This window comes from Rutidosis leptorrhynchoides, chromosome 11 (genome assembly GCF_046630445.1).
Source record: "Rutidosis leptorrhynchoides isolate AG116_Rl617_1_P2 chromosome 11, CSIRO_AGI_Rlap_v1, whole genome shotgun sequence".
Lineage (NCBI taxonomy): Eukaryota > Viridiplantae > Streptophyta > Magnoliopsida > Asterales > Asteraceae > Rutidosis > Rutidosis leptorrhynchoides.
The window spans coordinates 293,368,875-293,391,734 of record NC_092343.1 but is presented as its reverse complement, the minus strand read 5'-3'; the positions used below and the strand labels follow the sequence as shown (position 1 = coordinate 293,391,734).

At 37.5% G+C, this 22,860-nt stretch overlaps 1 protein-coding gene across 1 annotated transcript in view; it reads right to left on the bottom strand.

Moving 5' to 3' along the window:
* Positions 1–22,860, bottom strand: part of LOC139876806 (probable acyl-activating enzyme 16, chloroplastic) — a 31,632-nt gene that overhangs the window by 5,437 nt on the left and 3,335 nt on the right. Inside the window, exons 5-14 of the mRNA XM_071864174.1 lie at positions 22,600–22,811; positions 21,351–21,469; positions 9,518–9,667; positions 9,361–9,428; positions 2,721–2,826; positions 2,467–2,625; positions 1,843–1,896; positions 1,651–1,731; positions 679–816; positions 359–518 (exon numbers count right to left, since the gene is read on the bottom strand). Of these exons, the coding sequence (XP_071720275.1) occupies positions 359–518; positions 679–816; positions 1,651–1,731; positions 1,843–1,896; positions 2,467–2,625; positions 2,721–2,826; positions 9,361–9,428; positions 9,518–9,667; positions 21,351–21,469; positions 22,600–22,811 (1,247 nt within the window). The remainder of the gene's footprint in view (positions 1–358; positions 519–678; positions 817–1,650; positions 1,732–1,842; positions 1,897–2,466; positions 2,626–2,720; positions 2,827–9,360; positions 9,429–9,517; positions 9,668–21,350; positions 21,470–22,599; positions 22,812–22,860) is intronic.

Sequence of the window (22,860 nt, the reverse complement as noted above, 5' to 3'; positions counted from 1 at the left end):
ACATCAATATTGGAAGGCTTAAGATGAGTTTCTATTATTGAACATAAACACACCTTTTCCTCTCTTATAAACTTTATAACCTCATTCTGCTTATCAATGTTACACATACCCTAATGTTCCAAATGGCTGCTTTAAAATCCATTGGAAATCAATACTTTTCATCCAGAATGCCTGGACACAATCCATTGGACGGCCCAATTTCAGACTAATTTCGTCTCAACTTTTTATATAATCAATTCAAATGAAAAAAAAATGTAAAGTTACTTGGCCCAGTTTCGGCCCAATTCAGCCTAATTTCGTCACCTTTTAATAGAATCAAATATGAAGAAAGTGTTTTCAAATTTTGATGCTTGTTTACCTGTTGAAAGGACGATAGTGTCCTTGGCACGTCCTTCAAGAACAATAACACCACCAGCATTACGATTTCGACCTATCGGATATGAAGGTGAAATCCATCCGATATCTCCTGTATATAACCACCCGTCCTTATCCAACGCTTGCTTTGTTGCTATTGGATTCTAATTATAAATAGATAAATGTCATTAGCAATCTAATAAACTGCATCAGTTTCGTTTTCAGTTTTCTCGGTTTATTTGGTTCAATTATAAAAAATTTGGAGATTAAACTGAAACCATATTCCACTTCAAAATGGAAACCAGGCCGAAATTATTGATGTACCTTATAATAACCTTTCATGACCTGTGGGCCCTTGACTTTGATAATTCCTTTTGAACCAGGAGGAAGATCTTCACCTGTTTCTTCATTTACAACCTTTATTTCTGTATATGGTATCGGACGCCCAACTGAGCCAAGAACCTTCAAATGTCACATATATGAACTTGATATAAAGCTCTACAATAAGTAAGCAATTATGTCACATATATGAACTTGATATAAAGCTCTACAATAAGTAAGCAATTATGAGAGATGATATATTCAATATTCAAATTACTACATCCACCATCATTTGATGTTACTTTTCCAATATATCTCTCAAAAACTTTAACAAGAAAGTTGTGTAAGGCATCATTTAAAGATAGTATAGGAAATTTAGGTGGAACTATCAAAACCAGTGTTGGATATATCACTGGAAAAATGCGCGAGTTGGGATTTGAGAAACAAGTCAAAATATGTATAGTACTTGTTTAGAATGGGTTGTAACAATACTTATTCTTATTTTCTATATTGAAAAACATTGTTTATAACTTTGCCTTTAAGATAAAGGGTTAATTATAATCCAATTTCTAAAATAATACTCACTCAGACCCAATTTAATAATCCACAGATAAAAGGGTACAGAGTTTAATAGATGTTTTTATCACAATACTTTAATTTTATTCACTTTACATTATTAGCTCATGCTTTTTACATACATTTTTCTTTTAAATGCATAAAGTGAGGGTACAAAAGAACTTTACCTCATTATTCTTATTCACTTATAAAAGTGGATTATTAATTTGAAACGTAAAAAGGAAAACAAGATTATTGAATTGAGACGGATGGAGTTATGTTCAAATAGTTTTATGCATTATGAATACACTTTGTGACTTTCGACCCATTTCTCCGGTTTTAATTTTATAAAATTTTCCACATATTAGAAAATATGACCAACTATAATTGTGAAAAGTCAGATCGAGATTGGTATGTTACGTTACAATCTAATCCTCGACCAGCTAGTGTTGGAGATGACTCTGTTAGTCCATAACCAGCTAGAATTTTGATGCCAATTGCCTGTGAATACAAAAACTTTAGCGTCCTATTTACTTTTTTCTTTTGATGAAAACATTATAAATCATACAAATATAATCAACTTTGTATTAAATATAATACAGTTACTCCAACCTCAAAGAATTTGTCAACATGCAAAGGCAAGCTACCACCTCCACACATTCCTGCCTGTGTATGTTTGGTTGCTTAATATAATCTTTATTTTGCCAAAAAAAAAAAAAAAAAAAAAAAAAAAAAAAAAAAAAAAAAAAAAAAATACACAACCCACATAACAAATATTTGTATTAGATGTGGCAAAATGTGAGAGGTGAGAGGGTTGGATAACGGGTCAAGCTGTGGAATCTGACGGGTCGAATTGGCTCATCTCAATTTTTGTGCATATTTTGTACAGTTTTTATATATATAACGAGTGCGTAAAATATATTTTTATAAAAACGTAAGTAGTAACAAAATAAAATGATTTAAAAGGTTTTATCCATTAACAGAAAATTAATACACTTTGTTGTATTTTTAGAGCCTAAACCCAAGGGGTGGGGCCGTTGGACTTTCTTATTACTCCCGAAAGGAAAAAAATAATATTTTTTTTGTGACTTTCCTGCCCGACTTGTTTGGCCCATTTCCGTTTATAGTCATTTTTAATTTTTGATTTGTCCTGGTTGACCGTTATAGATAAAACATAACCTTGCGTCACATTCATAAGTATATGGGTCGAAAGTATAGGTTGTTTATAAATCATACCCTAGAGATCCCAATTGACGAGTGGATTTTATTATACATAACTTTTTTTGCTAATAAATGCAATGGAAGCAAGATTGCAGCAACAACCCGTGCGTATAACCATTCCAACATCGCAACAACGTAAGACGGTTGCTTCTGGTTTTTTGGTAAAATATTACCCTACAAGGAAAGAACAACAACAATATCAAATTATCAAATTCAAATTTTATCATCATACAAAAAATAGAAGTTAAGAAGAGCGATAAAGGTTGAACCTCGTATATGTTTTTGAAATGCATGTATGACATACTGATCTTTAAGAATGATAGTGAAATCAACTTACGAATAGAAGAACTCGAATATATCTGTTTCATTATCCCACTGCATAACATGATACACACTACTCACAAATCCGCAATCAGATCTATAATAATTTCAAACAAAGAGAGTCTGCAATTAACCTCGTCAAACGTTTCGGATCTTCTAACTCAGTTTCACACAAATCCGCAACAAAGAACAAGCCAACACCGATTGATTCATCTAGAATTACATCCTATCTCTTCCATAACTTTCCTGAAAATTGGTGTTCTATTGACTTCTGGGATGTTTTCAAAAAGTACGGTAATATTCACGAGGTTTACATACCCAAGAAGACACTAAAAAGCGGAAGAAAATTCGGTTTCGTTAGGTTCTTAGATGTACCGGAATTTCATAAGGAGTCCCTTGCTAGGAGACTTAGCCTCATCGTAGCAGGAGACAACCTTCTTAAAGTCTACAAAGCACATGATATAGTAGAGAAGAAGCAAGCTGCACAAAATAACAACTCGACTTCTAGCCATACAAACAAGGTTAATGCAGCCTTCTCTTCACATGTGGATGAAAGGAAATTCAAAGACGTGATCCTCAACAAACCGGCATCAAACAACTCTACCCCTACGATCAAGGTAAATTCTAACGATGAACTTATTCAAATCCTCGGTCAAGCGGTAATTGCTAAGGTCAAAGACCTTGAATACCTCGAATATTTTAGTGAAATTTGCGAAAGTGAAAATCTTAGTGGGTTCACTATCAAATATTTAGGCGGACATGATTTAATGCTTATTTTTGAGGAATCCGATCCGGCCCTTGATTTGATTAACAACTCGGACCACCCACTATGGAAATGGCTTGAGGACATTAACCCCTGGGACCCCGAAGTCTATAAAACCTCTGGTAGACTCGCTTATGTTAACATACTTGGGGTTCCTATTACGTGTTGGCTTGAGTCTACTTTCATAGACATTGCAAAAAATTGGGGTGAGGTGATTGAAACATTTAATTGCTCTATAACTAATGAAAACAATCAAGACCTCTCTCATGGCTCGGTTATTATCAAAACTAATAATTTTGCACCTATAAACGGCCAAGCATCTGTTAATCCGGGTGACATCAATCAAGCTAGAGTTTATATCTACGAAGTCCAAAACTTTTCCATGTTTAACCCTTTTGGTGATATCGATAACACTTCTAATTGGGATGACGAAAGTCTCTCGGATGGTCATATCTCGGATGAAGAATCTCACTTAGATTGTGAAAATCGGGTTGAAGGTAACGATGAAAAGATCACTGATAGCAATTGTCACATACCCGTCCAACCAAATGTGACTAATTCACCCATAAAACAAACTGCAACCAATTCCTCCAAACGTTTGGATACTTTACTTTTCGATAATAACTCTTGTAATCGAACTCATCAACCATCCAATACTTCGGGTTATAACAACTGCAACGATACCTCCTGTACTCCTACACCTAACCTATCCAGTTCCAACATCGAAGCCACAAATTGTAACTCAGAAAAAATACCTGACTCACCACAGAATAGTTCACCACCCCCCATACCCGATTTTAACACTCCTAAAATTAATACCAAAAGTCCAACTCCCTCCAACGATGACTCAGCGCAAAAACCCATTGAGAATAATACACCAAAAACACAAAGTAATGATTCTGTGGTATCGACATCCCATAAGAATTCCCAGCCCACCACCGATGACCCTAGCCCAATGGATTCAAGGCCCAACTCAGACACAATTGAACCGAATACCCCTTACTGTAATTCAACAAACCTTGAACTTAATTCACCAATTTGTGAAACCTTGGAAAATGACAAAGTCCTCGGCTCTGATCAGCAAAATAATATCGATACCTCACCTCAAAACTTCCAATCTAAATCACCATTACACTTTATGCCCGCCCCAAACGTCACGCGTCAATCAAACTCCGATCCTTTCAACCTTGAACCTTTAATTGTTAAAGAAAATACAATCAATAAAAAGAGGAAAATCAACAATACCACCGCCTACCCTATCCCTATCCCAAAAAACACACCGCACATTCCCGATATAAAAAGGCCTAGATCTAATATGCTCTATTTCAAACACCTTGCAAGAAGTGGCCAAAAACTCAGAATTACACAATTAGCTAAACGATGCAAACCCTCATCTAATGGTGGTGGTAACACATCCGGTTATTCGAAGGGGTCTCACATGGACATGGTACGTAACAAAAAGAATAACAAGACATGCTCCACCACTAGCAACAGTATGGACACAAACGAAGTAGGGAAGCGTATCGGGATCCGTCGTAATAAGCAATAAATCCAATTTCCGCCGCATCGTTATTTGTAAGTTTTTTATCATGTGTACGATTTCTCTAAATATTCGGGGTATTGGGCAAACGGGTAAAATAAGCTGGCTTAAACGTATTTGTAATAAAGAAAAACCAACAATATTAGGTTTACAAGAAACTAAATGTGGACAAACGCATGATAACACCATTGAATCATTCTGGGGTAATTCCGATTTTAAATTCGTCCAAAAGGACTCGGTTGGTGCTTCCGGAGGTATCTTAACTATTTGGGATACCAATATCCTCTCTGTTAACTATGCTATCGAAGGCGAATTCTTTTTAGCAATAAGAGGGTCATGGGCGGGATATGACTCTGAAATTGCTTTCATTAATGTTTATGGCCCTCATATCAACTCGAAAAAACAAAGACTCTGGAAAGAACTCTCATCCCTCACAAACTCTCTTACGATACCATACATTGTCTTCGGTGACTTCAACGAAGTAAGAAACAAAACGGAACGTATGAATACTGAATATAATCAACTTTGGGCGGATAACTTTAATAATTTCATTAACAACTCAGGACTAATTGATCTCCCCTTAGGCGGTAAAAGATTCACACGAATATGCGAAAAAACAATGAAATTTAGTAAGCTAGACCGATTTCTTGTCTCTGACGGTATCTTTACTATCTGGCCCAACACATCATCCAAAACCCTTGATCGTGACCTCTCTGACCATTGCCCTATCATCCTAAGAAATAATCACATCGATTCTGGTCCGAAGCCCATACGTGTGTTTGACACATGGCTCGACCTAAAAGATGCAGACACTGTTATAGAAAGAGCTTGGTCGATCCCAACTAACGGAAATAGACCTGATTGCATTTTCCGTAATAAACTTAAGAACGTCAAAATGGAACTTAAAAAACATAGTAACCAACTCGATAACATAGATACACAAATCCGAGATCACTTAACCGAATGTAATAACTGGGAACATACCGCCGAAACCAGACCATTATCCGAAACAGAAAAGCAAAAATGGCTTGATGAAAAAATGCAACATATCGTAAAAGAAAAGAAGAAAATTAATATGCTTAAACAAAAATCCAGAATTAAATGGGCATTAGAGGGTGATGAAAATTCAAAGTATTTTCACAATTATATTAAAAGAAGAACGAGCAAAAATAATATCCATGGTTTGTCAATTAACGGTAGATGGTCCGAAGATCCTAATCAAATAAAACAAGAAGCATACTCATACTTCAATAACGTTTTCCAATCCAAACACCTCTGTCACGAATGCCCTTTTGACAATGTTTCACATCTCGACCACATCACCACGATGGATAACCAACTCTTAGAAGCCAAATTTAACGAAAATGAAGTATGGGAAGCCATATGCAACTGCGACAGCTCCAAAGCCCCTGGCCCGGATGGTTTTAATATGAAATTCTTTAAAAAACACTGGAAATTGATAAAACAAGACCTCATGAATGCCCTTGATTGGTTCTGGGTCAACTCAGAAATCTCCAATGGCTGCAATGCATCTTTCTTCACTTTAATCCCGAAAAAACCTAATCCAATCGGTTTAAACGAATATCGCCCAATCTGCCTAATAGGTAGCTACTATAAAATCCTCACCAAAATACTTTCCAACCGCCTTGCCAAGGTCATCCAAAAAGTTATTGGTACTGAACAAACCGCATTCCTCAAAGGAAGAAATATTCTTGATAGTGTCTTAATTGCAAATGAATTAATCGACGAATTAAAGCGTAAAAAACGTAAGGGACTAATCTTTAAAGTAGACTTTGAAAAGGCATTCGATTGCATTGAATGGGACTTTCTATTTAAAACCATGCAATCCATGGGCTTCGGTTTAAAATGGATTAGCTTCATTCGTGCATGTCTTTCTTCTTCATCTATCTCCGTACTAATCAATGGTTCGCCCACTAAAGAATTCACGCCCGGAAGGGGAATTCGACAAGGTGACCCCATATCACCGTTTCTATTCATTATTGTCGCTGAAGGTCTTAACATACTTGTAAAAAGAGCATTAGCTAATGATCTTCTACAAGGAGTAAAAATTGGGCATGATAACCTCATCATTACACATCTCCAATATGCGGACGACACAATCTTCTTCGGCGAATGGAATAAAAGAAGCGCCAAATTTATCTCCAAAATCCTAAAATGTTTTGAAAATATATCGGGACTCAAAGTTAATTTCCGCAAAAGCAAGCTCTATGGTATCGGCACATCTACGGCCGAAACAGAGCAAATGGCTAGTTACATTAACTGCTCAGCGGGTTCTACTCCATTTACTTATCTTGGCCTACCTATTGGGGTCCCCACTTCCCACGCCTCCTCTTGGCAACCAATCATCGAAAAATTTGACAGAAGACTAACGGATTGGGCTGCCAAATCAATTTCTTTCGGGGGCCGCCTTACGATCATCAAATCCATTCTAAGTAGTATCCCATTATATTACTTCTCCCTATTTCATGCACCTTCCGCTACCCTTAAGGTCCTCGAATCTAAAAGACGGAAATTCTTTTGGGGTGGTTCTTCAAATGATAATAAAATTAACTGGATTAAATGGGATCAAATAATTTTACCATATGAAAGTGGAGGTTTAAACGTGGGTTCTTTGTTTGCTAAAAACATAGCACTTTTGTGTAAATGGTGGTGGCGCTTTAAAAATGAAGATAATGCACTATGGGTAAAAATAATCAAAAGTATATATGGGCCGGGGGGGGGGTTAGATTCTAACATTTTATGCAGGAACATTTCAGGTCGTACCATTTGGAAAGAGATTATTAAAGCAGGAAAAGTCGCAGACAACTTAGGAACATCTTTCACTTCCTCAATCTCAAAACGCATTGGCAATGGTACATCGATTAGCTTTTGGCATGACATATGGATCGGATCAGAGAATTTAAAATCAGTATTCCATAGACTCTACATGTTAGAATCTCATAAAGAAGCAACTGCTGCCGATAGAATTCTAAACGTTCATTCCAATTCGATTGGAAATTGGGATTGGTCTCGGGCTCCTAGTGGTCGTGCAACGAACGAACTTACGGAACTCAATAATCTATTATCTACAGTAAGCACCTCAGATCGCCCTGATTCATGGAAATTTTCCCTTGACGCATCCGGCATTTTCACTACATCAACGATGTCAAACCTAATCAATACACTAAAATATGGCATCAATTCAAGAAATCTTTCATTACCCCGCAACAAATACGTCCCACAAAAGGTCTTCATATTCTCATGGAGGGTCATCCAATTAAAAATCCCGGTCAGGTATGAACTAGATAAGAAAGGGACTGACCTTCACACCATCTTATGTCCACTATGCGACCAACATATCGAAACCGTTGACCATGCGTTGATAAATTGTCAAAAAGTGGCTTCAATTTGGATGCAATTACTCGGCTGGTGGAATCAAAATAGCTATACAATTTCTAATATCAATGAGGCCATCATCTCCGACCAGGGCTTCTCGCATAACTCCACTGGGCAATCCTTATGGCAAGCTACTAAATGGATTACGTGCTACATCTTATGGAAACATAGAAATTTAAAAGTTTTTTCAGGAAAAATCTGGAATCCTGCAATGATAATTTCCGAGATCCAAACTCAAAGTTTTAGTTGGATCTCAAACCGTTCGAGAAAAAAAACATCAATCGCATGGCATCAATGGCTCCTCAACCCATCTTTCTACGTGGCACCTCCTCCAAATCGATCGGGTGTCGGTTAATACGGCATTTTAATAATCAGATAGTGATCGTTTGTCTTATTTGGCCTATGTGGGTTAGATTAAATGGGCAGGTTGTTCGTCATCTTTGTCGCCGCTTGATCGGCACGGCTGTCTCTTCCTGCCCCGCTTGTGTTTCACAAGTTCATCCCTCATCAGGTTATTTAGCCTACGGCACTTCCGATTAACTTTTTATGTTTTAAATCCAATCTTTTTCCGATTGTTTCGACTGTTAACATCATTGTATAGAAGAGTATAGGGACATGTATTGTATTGTTATAATCTGGTTAATAATAATAATACTTTTGCTTTTCAAAAAAAAAAAAACACTACTCACATATACTGTACTAATTATGGTTGAATAGTTATTGTTCAGAGGGTAAACTAGTAATTTTCTATTTTCCAGTTTTTCCTTTATACCCATTGTTGATGTCATCATGATAACATTCCAACGAATTGGGCTATTCAATTTTTAGCACCATAAAGTCCACAAATAAATCGGGTCAAAAGGTAAAACTTTTAAACATGGAAATGTACCTGTATAAATTTTGGTATACAAGAGGCACCGAAAGGATATAATGCGGCTGATAGTGCCTCAAATCATCCTACAACAAATTAATTAAATACTTATTACTTATCAAGGTGAAAAAGTGTGTAATAAGAAAATATATTATTATATTTATATAGAACAGACCTTCAAGTGTTTGATCGTTGTGTACATTTGCTCAACTCCATGAAAAAGAGCATGATACCCAGAAGAACGTTCATACGCATGCCAAGGTGGAAGCATACTTAGATATCTATCTTCGGGCCCAACAGAGAACAACTCCCACAAATTTCTAACCTGGAAAAATATGAACATAAACCCAATCATTACAACATAATATACTAGCATTAAGCTAACTTTTCTCGTACATAATATACTCTCGTGCGACAGACCTTACTATCGCATGACACTCTGATACGACATGACAGACTATTACATCGCACGACACTCACCTACGACCAGTGTTGTAAATCTCGTTATTTCTTCCCGAGATCTCATTTTTGGATGGCAATCGAGACGAGATGTCCATCTCCTGAGATTTCTCGGTTAACAGGGTCAAACTTGGTCAAAGCCACGAAAATCCTACAAATATTTAATGATCAAATTAATCAAGTAGGTCACGTGAACCAATTCGGGTGTTCAAGCGTGAAATGGTGCTTGCATTGCATGGTTAGAAACGAAACAATGTATCAGACCAAAAACTTTAGGGCTTTCCTGCACTATTTCTCCTAACAAGAATGGTGTATGCGCGCGCCCACTTTACCCAAAATGTAAGTATGTTACTGCTACGCTGCCACAACGCTCAGAGATAAATTCTATAAATTTACTACGATAACTTGAGGAGAAATCATATTACCCAATACATCACTTGAATTATAATTCGAGTGTTAACAATTGTTCTTGCTCCTCGCTTTCTTTTTCACCCAGAAAGTTTGTTTACGAGCAAGATTATTGGCTTGTGTCATTGTCCAATACCAGGACTAGCAGTGGTTGACACAATACACAATACACAAATCACAGACTCCTTTATATTTCTAATCCTATCCTAGGTCACAAGGATAGTTATGTTAGAGACTAATAATTGCACAATGTCGCAATCTAAAATACAAGGATGAGTTGTGGTTGGCACATTCTCATTTTCAAATTAATATCTTTACTTGTTCTTGCAGCTACATTTGTTTATCAACAACTTGTTTTTGAGGCCTTCGTTACACAAACACATCATGAAGGGAGAGAAAAAGATTTAAATGATACTATTCCATAACGAAAAACTGCAACTCAACATCTCAAACACAACATACACCAAGCCCACTACAACAAGCTTCCGCACCACATCTCAAAGCTTGTGCACTCAAATTTTAACGTCATGAAAACAACCAATATCCAATTGAGGAGAGCAATATATGGCATTAATCAAGGGGGAGCAAGAAAACTCATCACTCGAGGGGGAGCAAGAACTATGATTATTCAATGAAATTCAATATTAGATCTACGTTTTTATGATTTACAAGGTGTGATTAGAAATTATTAATACACCAATCGTTTGGGAGGTTGTAACCTACTTACTATAAAACTGCACTTACTTGTTTGAAACATTTACTTTTAAGAATACTCTTTAAATTACCTAATTAATCCCTAGAGAAAAAGACAAAACTAAAATCGATCCATTCATAAATAAATGAATCAAAACTTCCGCCTCTTAATTATAGAAAGTTCGGTCTTACGAGTAACTAACGCCTTGTTGGTGGACCATCGCCCTTTCTCGAACCAAAAATTGATGAGTTGTTTAACCCGAAGGGGGGTTCTTGTTAATCAAGTCCGAAAATGGGGTAGTTTCGGTTTTGTGGTCACGTGTGCGTATGTTTCTAACCTGGAACAGTTATGTGGTGAACATCCTTGCGAGGATGGGTTGAACATTATCACTCCGTTTTCCTCTCCTGCCGATTGTTTCCTCCGCTTTACTTGGATTGAAATTTCACGTATCCTGGCTAATTTCTTTTCGAAAGAAAATATAGAGAAATTGGCTGCAAACTTTGGTAAAGCTATTTTTATACCTCGTTCTTCTTCCGAATTGAAACAAATTGGGGTGGCTTATGTGTTCATCGAATTGGCGAGTTCATCATTGATTATTGACGCGGTCAAAGAGGTTAAAAACAATTTGGGCCGGGATTCGGTTTGCATCCGTGTTAGTGAATTATCTCTGGTCGATTTAGATCGTGTCCTCAATGACGAATTTCCTTCTTTTGATTTGGCTTCTTCTAATCGAGCTGTTTGTGAGGGTGATATTATCACAACGGGTGTTAGAGATCGGGTTTTTATTGCTGAAGATCAAGAGGGCAAAATGGGATTCGGGTTGTGTCATCATAATAATTTGAATGAGGTCTCTGTTAAGGTGAAGAAACATATGGTTGTTGCTTTTGTTGAGCCTGATTGCAATAATGATGATGTTATGGAGACTGATGTGGTTGAGCATCTTAAGTCTCCTAATGTCGTCTCTGTTCCGAGTATAATTTTTGGTTCCATTCAGTCAGATTGTGTTGGTACATCTTCTCTCGGTGCCTCTTCGATTTGCCCTTGTCTTGGTCATCCTTGTGCGAAGAATTGCGAAAAAGCTTGGAAATTTTGTCAAAGGAATAACGTAGCGTTTGAATGCTTGTCACGTAAGCCTATCGATCGAGGAAATTGTAGTGCTTCGTTTGTTCCTCCTGTTTCGTTTTCGGCTACAAATTCTTTACCGATTAATGAGCTTTTCGTTGGAAGTGTTCCTATTTCTCCTGCTGGTGTCGGGTCGTTCTCTCCACTTTTTAAACGTTCTAAGGGTGTTGCGATAGAAGCTATTCTCCCGACTTTTGATTTTGTTGATCAACTCGTAACTGTTGATATCGATCCTGGTTTGGTTTCTAGTTAACGGTACAAATCCCGTGTTTGTTTGGGTTCTGATAATCGTTCACAGGGTGCAAGTTTAATTGATACTGGGCCGAGTCCTATTGTTTCTTCTTCGGGCTCAATTATTGTGGAGCCCTTTAATGGTGTTGAATCTGGTCCGGTTAATTTTGAGCCCAAGAGTCCTATACGTTTTAATGACATTGCTTCAAAGTTTGATAAATCGGCCAGCAAAAAACCTATTTAGTCGGTGACGAGCCGTAGACCCGATAGTGACTCTTTAACGGCTTTCATTGCGGTGATGGATAATATGGAGGGTGTTCAAAAGGGCACCGTTAGTAATTCTAAAGTACCATTGTCAGAATCGGTTCAAGGTAAAAGGCCGAGAAAAGAAAACTAAAAAGAAGATGACTTATGAAGAGGAGATGGATGCGTTTGGCGACTTTATCAAAGACGCTTGAGCATTTATGGTTCGTGTGTTGGCGGTTGTCTTTTTTGGTCTTTAGATGATTGGTAATCTCCCGGTTCCCGATTAGATTGGCCTTCATCTTTTTTGCTTTGTTGTGTCGTGTTAATTGCGCTTCCTAGGTTCTTTTGTTAGAAGTTGGCGGTTACGAGCTTTGTTTTAGGTTTTGTTTTGTCTTGCTCGAGTTTCTCGGTTTTTTAGTTGTAGGGAGGCTTCATTTATTGATGAACCTTTTTTTGTTGAATATAAGTTTATCCGTTTTTTCGTTGAAAAAAACAAATTTAACCAACTCACGGACGAATAAAGTTAATTCTATTGTTTTTAACTTAGACACAAGATACCATTAACCACCCTCAACTACAGTTTCCGGTCTTCCCCTTCATCAATCATCAACCTATATCTTTCCCTTCCATACATATTAATGTCTCACTCTCCTAACAATAACCAACCCCAAACCCCATTTTCTTTTCCCCCTCCCCCTCTGCTTTCCAAAAATCCGATCCCGGCTGCCGGAAACTCTTCCCCGTTTAATGGTCGAACACACGCCTCCACTTGTCTGCCGTTGTCGTCCTCCTTTTGTTTCGGTAACGGTGTGGCGAGCCAGGGTCAGATTCCATCTGCTGCTGCCGGAACTCACACTGCTGGAAGTGACAAGCCTGAACATTCTTCTCCAGCGGGACAAAAATATCTCAAGGCACATGATCGAATCCACTTTCGGCAAAATTGGTACTTTAACGGAGATCAAATTTTGGCCTAGTAGAAGGTATTGCTTTGTTACTTTCTCTGACCTTAATTCTGCCGATGTTACTGTGAAAACTATGAACGGGTCACGTGCTTTCGGTCACCCCATTTTTGTGGGTTGGCCGGTCCGGCGAGCTAACCGAGTCTCTCGTTCCTCATTTGAACGTAATAGGTTTGCTTCTCCTGTTAAACTTCGAAGTAAAATCGGTTTAAACCATCTTGTGATGAATCGTTTAGATTATAGCATTTTGATTGTCGATTCGGTTCCTTTGGTTGATTTGAAGTTACAAGCCTTCTTGATTAAGAACAAGGCAACTATTTGTAAGATCTCCAAAGTGGGTAACTTCGGGGCCATTGTTGTTTGTGATAATGCAGCTGGTTTTGAAGGTATTTTGAATGCTAACTCGGATGAGTTTGCCCTTGTCGTCCCTTTGAAAGAAATGGCTAGAAAATACTTTCGATTCTCTTGGTTGGAAATCAAAGGTATCCCGATTGCTTATGCTTCGGCCGAAAGTGCCATATCGATTGCAAGCCTCTTCGGTGTCGTGTTGAAGATTGCGGACGTTTCAAATAACTTGGGAAACGTTGGGTCGTTTTTTGCATTCGTTAAAACTGAGAACCCGAAACATATACATGATTTGGTTGAGGTGGACCTTGAAGATGACGTGTTCTCGGGATGCAACGTTTGGGTTAACGAGATTGGTGTATCGACGGGGTTTGAATTGAATGAGTTGTAGGTTTTTCATATGCCCGAGAGACATATTGAATTAATGTGGCTAACATGTTATGATCCAAGTCGGGTCATACCCAATAACAAGCTTACCGACACCTTATACGTATTTAAACTTAACGATTGGTTCGTTAAATAAATACGCGACACTTGGATTTTAGAAAATCGGGTTTCTGAAATATTATCACTTGGGATAAATTATTTGGATAATTTATATTTAATTATTTATTGGTTAAATAATTAAGTTGTGTTATAATTTATAAAATGGTTTATAAAATAAAAGAAACTTATCAAATGCATTATATTTATAAAGTTTTATATAACTTTGAACAAGTTTTATAAATTTATTATATACACATAAGTAATGTGCAGTTTTTTGGGGACTCCAAGGACTGTTGGAAACTAAACTTGATTGTGGGCTATTTGTTTTGGATTTGGGCTTGCAAGTATACAACTATTTTGGATCAAGATTATAGCCCATTATGTAGAAACTTCTTGTAATATGTAGTAGTGAAAGTGTGTAGAATGTGTGTAGAATAATCTTGTAAAATATCTAGGTCTAGAAATACTAGGAAATATCTAGATAGTAGTAGATGATGGAGTGATCTAGACTACTCCATTGAGTAGTATAAATAGAGGGCTTCACCCCTCATTTGTAATCAAGCAACAAAGCAATTCAATAAGCAATAAACAAAGCCTTCAAGATCAATCAAACTTCTAAATTATCAATCCTCTCTTCCATAAATAATATACACATAACCTCCTATTTCTAACAAAATGGTATCAAGAGCTTGGTTCGACAAGATGATGGCCAACAATGTCATCACATTTCCTCGCCTCACAAAGGATAATTATGATCGATGGAGCATCCAAATGAAGACCTTCCTAGGTGGACAAGACTTATGGGAGATTGTGGAGGAAGGCTATGAGGAACCTGCAGAAAAAGGTCCTCTCGGCAAGGAGAAAAAATTAATGAAGACGAACGATCAAAAGGCTCTTTCCATCATCCAACAAAGTGTAGATGATGGAGCTTTTGAGAAAATTGCAAGTGCAACCACCGCCAAGAAAGCATGGGAGATCTTGGAGAATTCTCACAAGGGAGTTGAAAAGGTGAAAAAGGTTCGACTACAAACACTACGAGGTGAGTTCGAATCCTTAAATAAGAAAGACTCAGAATCAATTTCCGATTATTTTACAAGAGTCTTGGCGATTGTCAATCAATTAAAGAGGAATGGTGAAACTCTAAGTGATGTAAGAGTCATTGAGAAGATTCTTAGATCATTAGATTCAAAATTCGACTATATAGTCGTAGCCATCGAAGAATCTAAAGATATAGAATCAATGACTATCGATGAACTCATGGGTTCACTACAAGCCCATGAAGAGAGGTTCAATAAGAATAATAAGGAGCCATTGGAGCAAGCTTTACAAGCAAAACTGTCTTTCAAGGAAGAGAGCAGTGAAAAGACTCATCAAACGAGTCAACGAGATCGTGGTCAAGTACGTAGCCGAGGACGAGGACAAGGATATATCAAACGTGGAGGTTATAGTTCTTACAGAAATGAAGAAAGAAGTCAAAATTTTCACCCGACAAGAGGTCGCGGGAGAGGCTACACAAGTAGAAGGCCAAGGTATGACAATTCTCAAACCAAATGCTATAATTGTCATAAATTTGGCCACTATGCTTCGGAATGCGAGAAGTCAAACAATTACTTGCAAGAAAGAGCAAATTTAGTGCAAGAAGATACCGAAGCCGTGAAAAACACTTTGTTACTAGCATGCAAAGGTGAAGATAACGGAGAATCAAATTTGTGGTATCTCGACACGGGTGCAAGCAACCATATGTGCGGTGACAAAAACATGTTTGTGGAGTTAGACGAGGTAATTAGTGGAAATATCACCTTCGGAGATTCCTCTAAAGTCCCGGTTAAAGGCAAAGGTAAGATTCTCATCCGCTTGAAAAATGAAAGGCATCAATTTATCTCTAACGTGTATTATGTGCCCAATATGAAGACGAATATACTGAGTATTGGACAACTCTTGGAGAAAGGCTATGATATTCACATGATAAATCATACCCTTTCTTTAAGAGACCAAAAAGGAGGTTTGATTGCTAAGGTGCCAATGTCAACGAATAGGATGTTCATGCTAAATATTCAACATGACATTCCAAGATGTTTAAAAGCATGTTTCAAAGATAATTCTTGGCTTTGGCACATGAGATACGGGCACTTAAATTTTGGAGGCTTAAAATTATTATCAAGTAAAGGAATGGTGAAGGGTTTGCCTCCAATTAATCATCCGAATCAAATATGTGAGGGATGCCTTCTGGGAAAGCACTTCCGAAACAGTTTTCCAATAGAGGCTTCTAGTAGAGCGAAGAAACCTCTAGAACTTATTCACACGGATGTGTGTGGACCCATCAGTCCACCGTCTTTCGGTAAAAATAGATATTTTATTCTATTCATTGATGATTTTAGTCGAAAGACATGGGTCTATTTTCTAAAAGAGAAGTCGGAAGTTTTTGGAATGTTCAAGAAGTTTAAAGCATTTGTGGAGAATCAAAGTGGTCTCACCATAAAGGCGTTGAGATCCGATCGTGGAGGAGAGTTCACATCCAAGGAATTCAAGAAATTTTGCGACAACAATGGGTTACGACGTCCTCTAACTCTTCCGTATTCACCTCAACAAAATGGTGTTGCGGAAAGAAAAAATAGGACCATTCTTGATATGGCCCGGAGTATGTTAAAGAGCAAAATGATGCCTAAGGAGTTTTGGGCTGAGGCAGTGGACTGTGCGATCTATCTATCAAATCGCTCGCCCACTAGAAGTGTCAAGAACAAAACGCCCATTGAAGCTTGGAGTGGAAGGAAGCTCGGCATCTCACACCTTCGAGTGTTCGGAAGTGTGGCATATGCTCATGTGCCAGATCAGAAGAGGACGAAGCTCGATGATAAAAGCGAGAAACTCATATTCGTGGGTTATGACTCAAGTTCGAAGGGTTACAAGCTATATAATCCCAAGAATGGTAAAGTAATCTCAAGTCGAGACGTGGTGTTCGATGAAGAAGCAACATGGGATTGGAATGTTCCCGAAGAGGAGAACTACGACTTTCTCCCTTATCCATTCGAGAGTACTGCAAAGAACGAAGAATATCTAGAAGTTCAAGAACCTTCTAGTACACCATCTCCGCACTCTCCACATACTCCAACCACTACACCTAATGAAGTGACACCAACATCAGGAGGAGAATCAAGTAGGCTACAACATCACACAAGGAGCATTGAGGAGTTGTACGAGGTAACACAGCCTATGGAGGATCTATCATTGTTCTGCCTTCTTGCCGATTGTGAGCCAATAAGCTATGAAGACGCAACAAAAAGCCAAAAGTGGAAATGTGCTATGAACGAAGAGATTCAAGCAATCGAGAAGAATAATACGTGGGATCTTGCCACACTACCAAAGGGACATAAGGCTATTGGTGTAAAATGGGTGTACAAGGCCAAGAAGAATTCCAAAGGTGAAGTTGAAAGATATAAGGCAAGGTTGGTGGCGAAGGGATATAGTCAACGAGCCGACATAGACTATGACGAGGTATTTGCTCCCGTCGCTCGTCTAGAAACTATAAGATTGATAATCTCACTTGCGGCTCAACATAATTGGAAGATTTATCAAATGGATGTCAAATCCGCGTTCCTTAATGGCCACTTAGAAGAAGAAGTCTATATAGAACAACCTTTGGGATACATCGTGAAAGGCCAAGAGAATAAGGTGCTAAAATTGAAAAAGGCCTTATTCGGGTTGAAGCAAGCGCCTCGGGCATGGAATAGCAGGATAGACAAGTATTTCCAGCAGAATGGCTTTACGAAATACCCCCATGAGCATGCCCTCTACACCAAAGTTAGCAATGATGGAGATGTTATGATTGTGTGCCTATACGTGGATGACTTGATATTCACCGGTAGTAATCCTAAAATGTTTGAGGAGTTCAAGAAAGCAATGGTTCGGGAGTTCGAGATGACCGACATTGGACTTATGGCTTACTATCTTGGGATCGAGGTAAAACAAAAGAAAGAAGGAATATTCATATCCCAAGAAGGTTATGCGAATGAGGTGCTCAAGAAGTTTAAGATGAATGACTGCAAGTCAATGAATACACCGGTGGATTGCAATCTCAAATTGTCAAAAGATGATGAAGGATACTTGGTGGACCCAACAAAATACAAGAGTTTGGTTGGAAGTCTGAGGTACCTAACCTGCACGAGGCCAGATATTCTCTACGGAGTTGGACTAGTAAGTCGATACATGGAAGCACCTACAATAAATCACTTGAAGGCGGCCAAGAGGATACTTCGCTACATCAAAGGTACGATTGACTATGGCCTGTTTTATTCGCCTTCTGAGCACTTCAAGCTAGTTGGATACAGTGATAGTGATTGGGCTGGAGACATAGATGATCGTAAGAGTACGAGTGGTTTTGTGTTCTATATGGGAGATACGGCGTTCACATGGAGCTCGAAGAAGCAACCCATTGTGACTCTGTCAACGTGTGAAGCCGAGTTTGTAGCAGCAACATCGTGCACCTGTCATGCAATATGGCTCAGGAAGTTACTAAATGAGCTTAAGTTTTTTCAAAAGGAAGCTACAGAGATATATGTGGATAACATGTCTGCGATTGCTCTAGCAAAGAATCCAGTCTTCCATGATCGAAGCAAGCACATCGATACGAAATACCATTACATCAGGGAGTGTGTTACAAATAAAGAGGTGCAGATAAAGTACGCGAAGTCACTTGACCAAGTTGCTGATATTTTCACAAAGCCTCTAAAACACGAGACGTTTCAGAGATTACGGAATATGCTCGGAGTAACGAAATCAAGTTTAAGGGGGGCTGTTGGAAACTAAACTTGATTGTGGGCTATTTGTTTTGGATTTGGGCTTGCAAGTATACAACTATTTTGGATCAAGATTATAGCCCATTATGTAGAAACTTCTTGTAATATGTAGTAGTGAAAGTGTGTAGAATGTGTGTAGAATAATCTTGTAAAATATCTAGGTCTAGAAATACTAGGAAATATCTAGATAGTAGTAGATGATGGAGTGATCTAGACTACTCCATTGAGTAGTATAAATAGAGGGCTTCACCCCTCATTTGTAATCAAGCAACAAAGCAATTCAATAAGCAATAAAAGAAGAGTTTTCAAGATCAATCAAACTTCTAAATTATCAATCCTCTCTTCCATAAATAATATACACATAACCTCCTATTTCTAACAAGGACTTCACCCATGCTTATTCTTTGATGCTTTCAATAACACAATCCCATAGGTGCATGCCATATACTTGTACCAAGGCTTGACCACTTCCTTCCAAGTGAAAATATAGATGCAATAGCTTAAAAAAAAACTGCTCAAAACAGTCCCCAATTGCTTGCTGCTGGCCGTGGCATTTTCAGCTCAAAGGGGAGCTCAAATTTTGTTTTTGCAAGCTTACATCTAGTGTCAATTAAATCCTAACTAATTACAAAGGTGTTGGGGTTATTGCTTGGGGTATTACACACTTGAGGCTTCAAGTTAGAAGCTATAAACTCTTCAATATCATCAAACATTCTGCTCATATTTGGGAGCTGTTGTTCGAATTTTTCAAAGGCAGAAAGGTGGGTTTTCAAGCTAGATTAACAAGGGTGTTGAGGTTATAAAGTATAGCTAACTTAAGGGTGGTGTTGGAGGATCAAAGGCTTGAAGTTCTACACTTTTGTTCATCATCTTACTACCATTTTGGACAGCCCTTAAACTCGTTTTAAGGAGGTATAAACACTATCCTTTCTTGTTAATTAGTAAGTATTGTTTCACAACTTGATCCATGGGATTTACATTTAATTGGTTTAAAGATTAACATGTTCTAAAATAGTAATTACATGCTTCCGCTTTATCTTAATTACTAAATGGTTTTAGAAATAGTGGAACTTGTTAAATCCCAACATGAGTTTCCTCACGAGTTGATTGCAACTACAAACCGCATAATTCTTGCGGGTCATCCTATTTATGGTAATCATACCGAGATCGTGTCCGATGCTTTGACCGCTAATTGCGTTATTGGGTCTCAAGGAGGTGAGGATGTTCATGCTCATCAAGAATGTAGGGAAGAAGTTGTTGTTGATGTTCTAAAAGATGATGTTGTGGTTGAAGACGTGGTTGTTGGTGATATTCGATTTGGCTCTTTAGGTGACTTGGATGACACTGATGTGGTTTCTGCTTCGAAATCGAGTGGGGTGGATAATACGGATTGTTTTAATTTGAACTCGTTACCGGTTTTAGAAGTAGACCCTCCTATTCCACACTCATCGAATGTTGACGTTCCTGGATTGGGTATTCTAGCAAATGAGTCTGTGGCTAATAATCATATTAATGATTTGCCTTCCACTGTTGGTATTGTAGATGATCATGTTGTCATTTGTGACTCTTCACGTTTAAAGAATAAAAAAGGTAAGTCCAAATTGCATGGTTCCAAGGATGATGCTTCGGTACGTAACGAGCAAGTGACGGGTTCATCGGGTCCTAATAATAAAGGTTTTTTTTCAAGATTTAGCGGACCGGGGAATAATTCCCCAATCTTCGGGCGTTCTTATAAGCGACAAGTCCTCCAACGTTTTAACATATTCCTTTCCAAATCGCAACGGCAAAGGAGTTCGCATTGATAAGATTGATGGAATGACGTCACGACCGGATGAGAGAAAACAAAAGGGCGGAGCCAAGGCTGGTTAATTTGGTTTGGTTAAATTGGTTATTTTGGTTGCTTAAGTTTTATGTAGTTGTGTTAGTGGTTGTTTTGTTTACTTTTTATGTGTTTGCTCATCATATCTTGCTCTTTCGTTTTGAATTGTTTGTGTTTTGGTGTATAAGTTGAATATGTTGTGGCTCGGTTAGAGTTAGCTAGGTCTAGATATCGTTTGTAGTTCTAGCAAGTTTACTTTCAGCGAGCCGTTTTGTATCGGACTGGTTGTATAGGTTTATTGGTTCCTTCATTTATTGATGAAGGTTTCCAAATTTTAATAGTATTCGTTATTTTGCCAAAAAAAAAAAAAAAAAAAAAAAACAAGATTCTTTAAAAAGAAAAAGTGATCAAAATGAAAAAATGGTGCAAAAGATAGAAATTTGTACCAGGAATAAAAAATTATTGTGTGTAAGCATTACTCCTTTTGGGCTGCCAGTAGTTCCACTTGTATAAATAAGAGTGGCAACATCATCAGACTTGATAGGTTCATAAATGTATTTTTCACCTAAAATTCACGAAGTCGGTTAATTATTAAGGAAAAGGTCAAACAACACAAATATTTTAAATAAATAGTAGAAAAATGAACGAGTCGGTTACTGTATAAAACATGTTTAAGAATCAGAAGTTTTTTTATGTAATGAAATGATTGAGCAGGTTGTATACTTGTGTGTAAAATAAAAACACTTTTAACGAATTTTAAACCATGACAGATATTTAGGGCATGTTTGGCACAATTCTTTTTCAAGCTTTTAGGATCTTTTAACTTATACCTTTTATAAAAAAAACTTATATTTAATAAAAAAAAATTGCATTTGGTTAAAAGAGTTTAAAATTTTTAGACGGATGAAAAAAGCTAAAAGCTAATAGAATCAGCGTTTGAGAAAAAACTCCTAGCCTTATCTCATTTTACTCTACCAAACACCTAAATACATATAAAATATAAAAAGTTTACAGCTACAAGTTAAAACCTACCAGTTACCAGCTACTTTTGCCAAACATACCTTTAATTAACAAGTTCCATATTAAACATTCTTTTATCGGTGATATCTTTTTCTAACATTGGAGATGAGACGTAGTGCTAACTGAACCATCCCACTAGTAAATGGGTCAAAATTGACACTTCTACCTCTAAAAGATGTCCCTACACCAACCGACTCTATCCGGACCACTGCCTGAATGGATGTGTTCCCCGGGTACCGTCGATCGATTCGGGTTTTCGCCCGAACGTGTGTGTTACGTGCAAATGATGAGGGTCGTTGAAATAAATGATCTACTGATGCAAAAAAAATCGCCGTTCAAAAAAAAATCCAACCGACTCTACAGATTCATTATGTAAGCCTATATATTATTTATACTGTTCATCACATCATGCACTTATTAATATTTTTTTGTTGATGCCTTCTTATTTTTAATGCGTCGCTAACATCATTAATTCATTATGACGTTATCACATTTCTTTTCTTTTTTTTCCTGTCTCTTTTTCAGGCTTTTTGGCCCAACGAAGTGGGCCTCTAGGCCTCTAGTTTACTAGTTGAAGATAAAAAGAATTAAATGTGACTAATAAACATTGAACTTTTTAATTTTTTAATTTTTACTATATTTTTAAAGCAGAATAAACATTGTAAATTGACTTACAAACATCATATGAATCAAGCAAAAACGCACGATGTTCACGACCAATATCCATGATATCCTTGTAACTATAAACAGAAACTCCCTCCATTATATGACTACTGATGGATGATGTTTCGCCCCATAATAAGATGATAAATCTAATTTTCACCTCAGAATTAAAAGCCTCTGCTATCTGGTTATAGAATTCAGGATTGTCTATTGCAAGTGCAACACTATTATGAAAAAAAGAAGAAGGGTTTATATCGTTAAAAAAAGATGAAT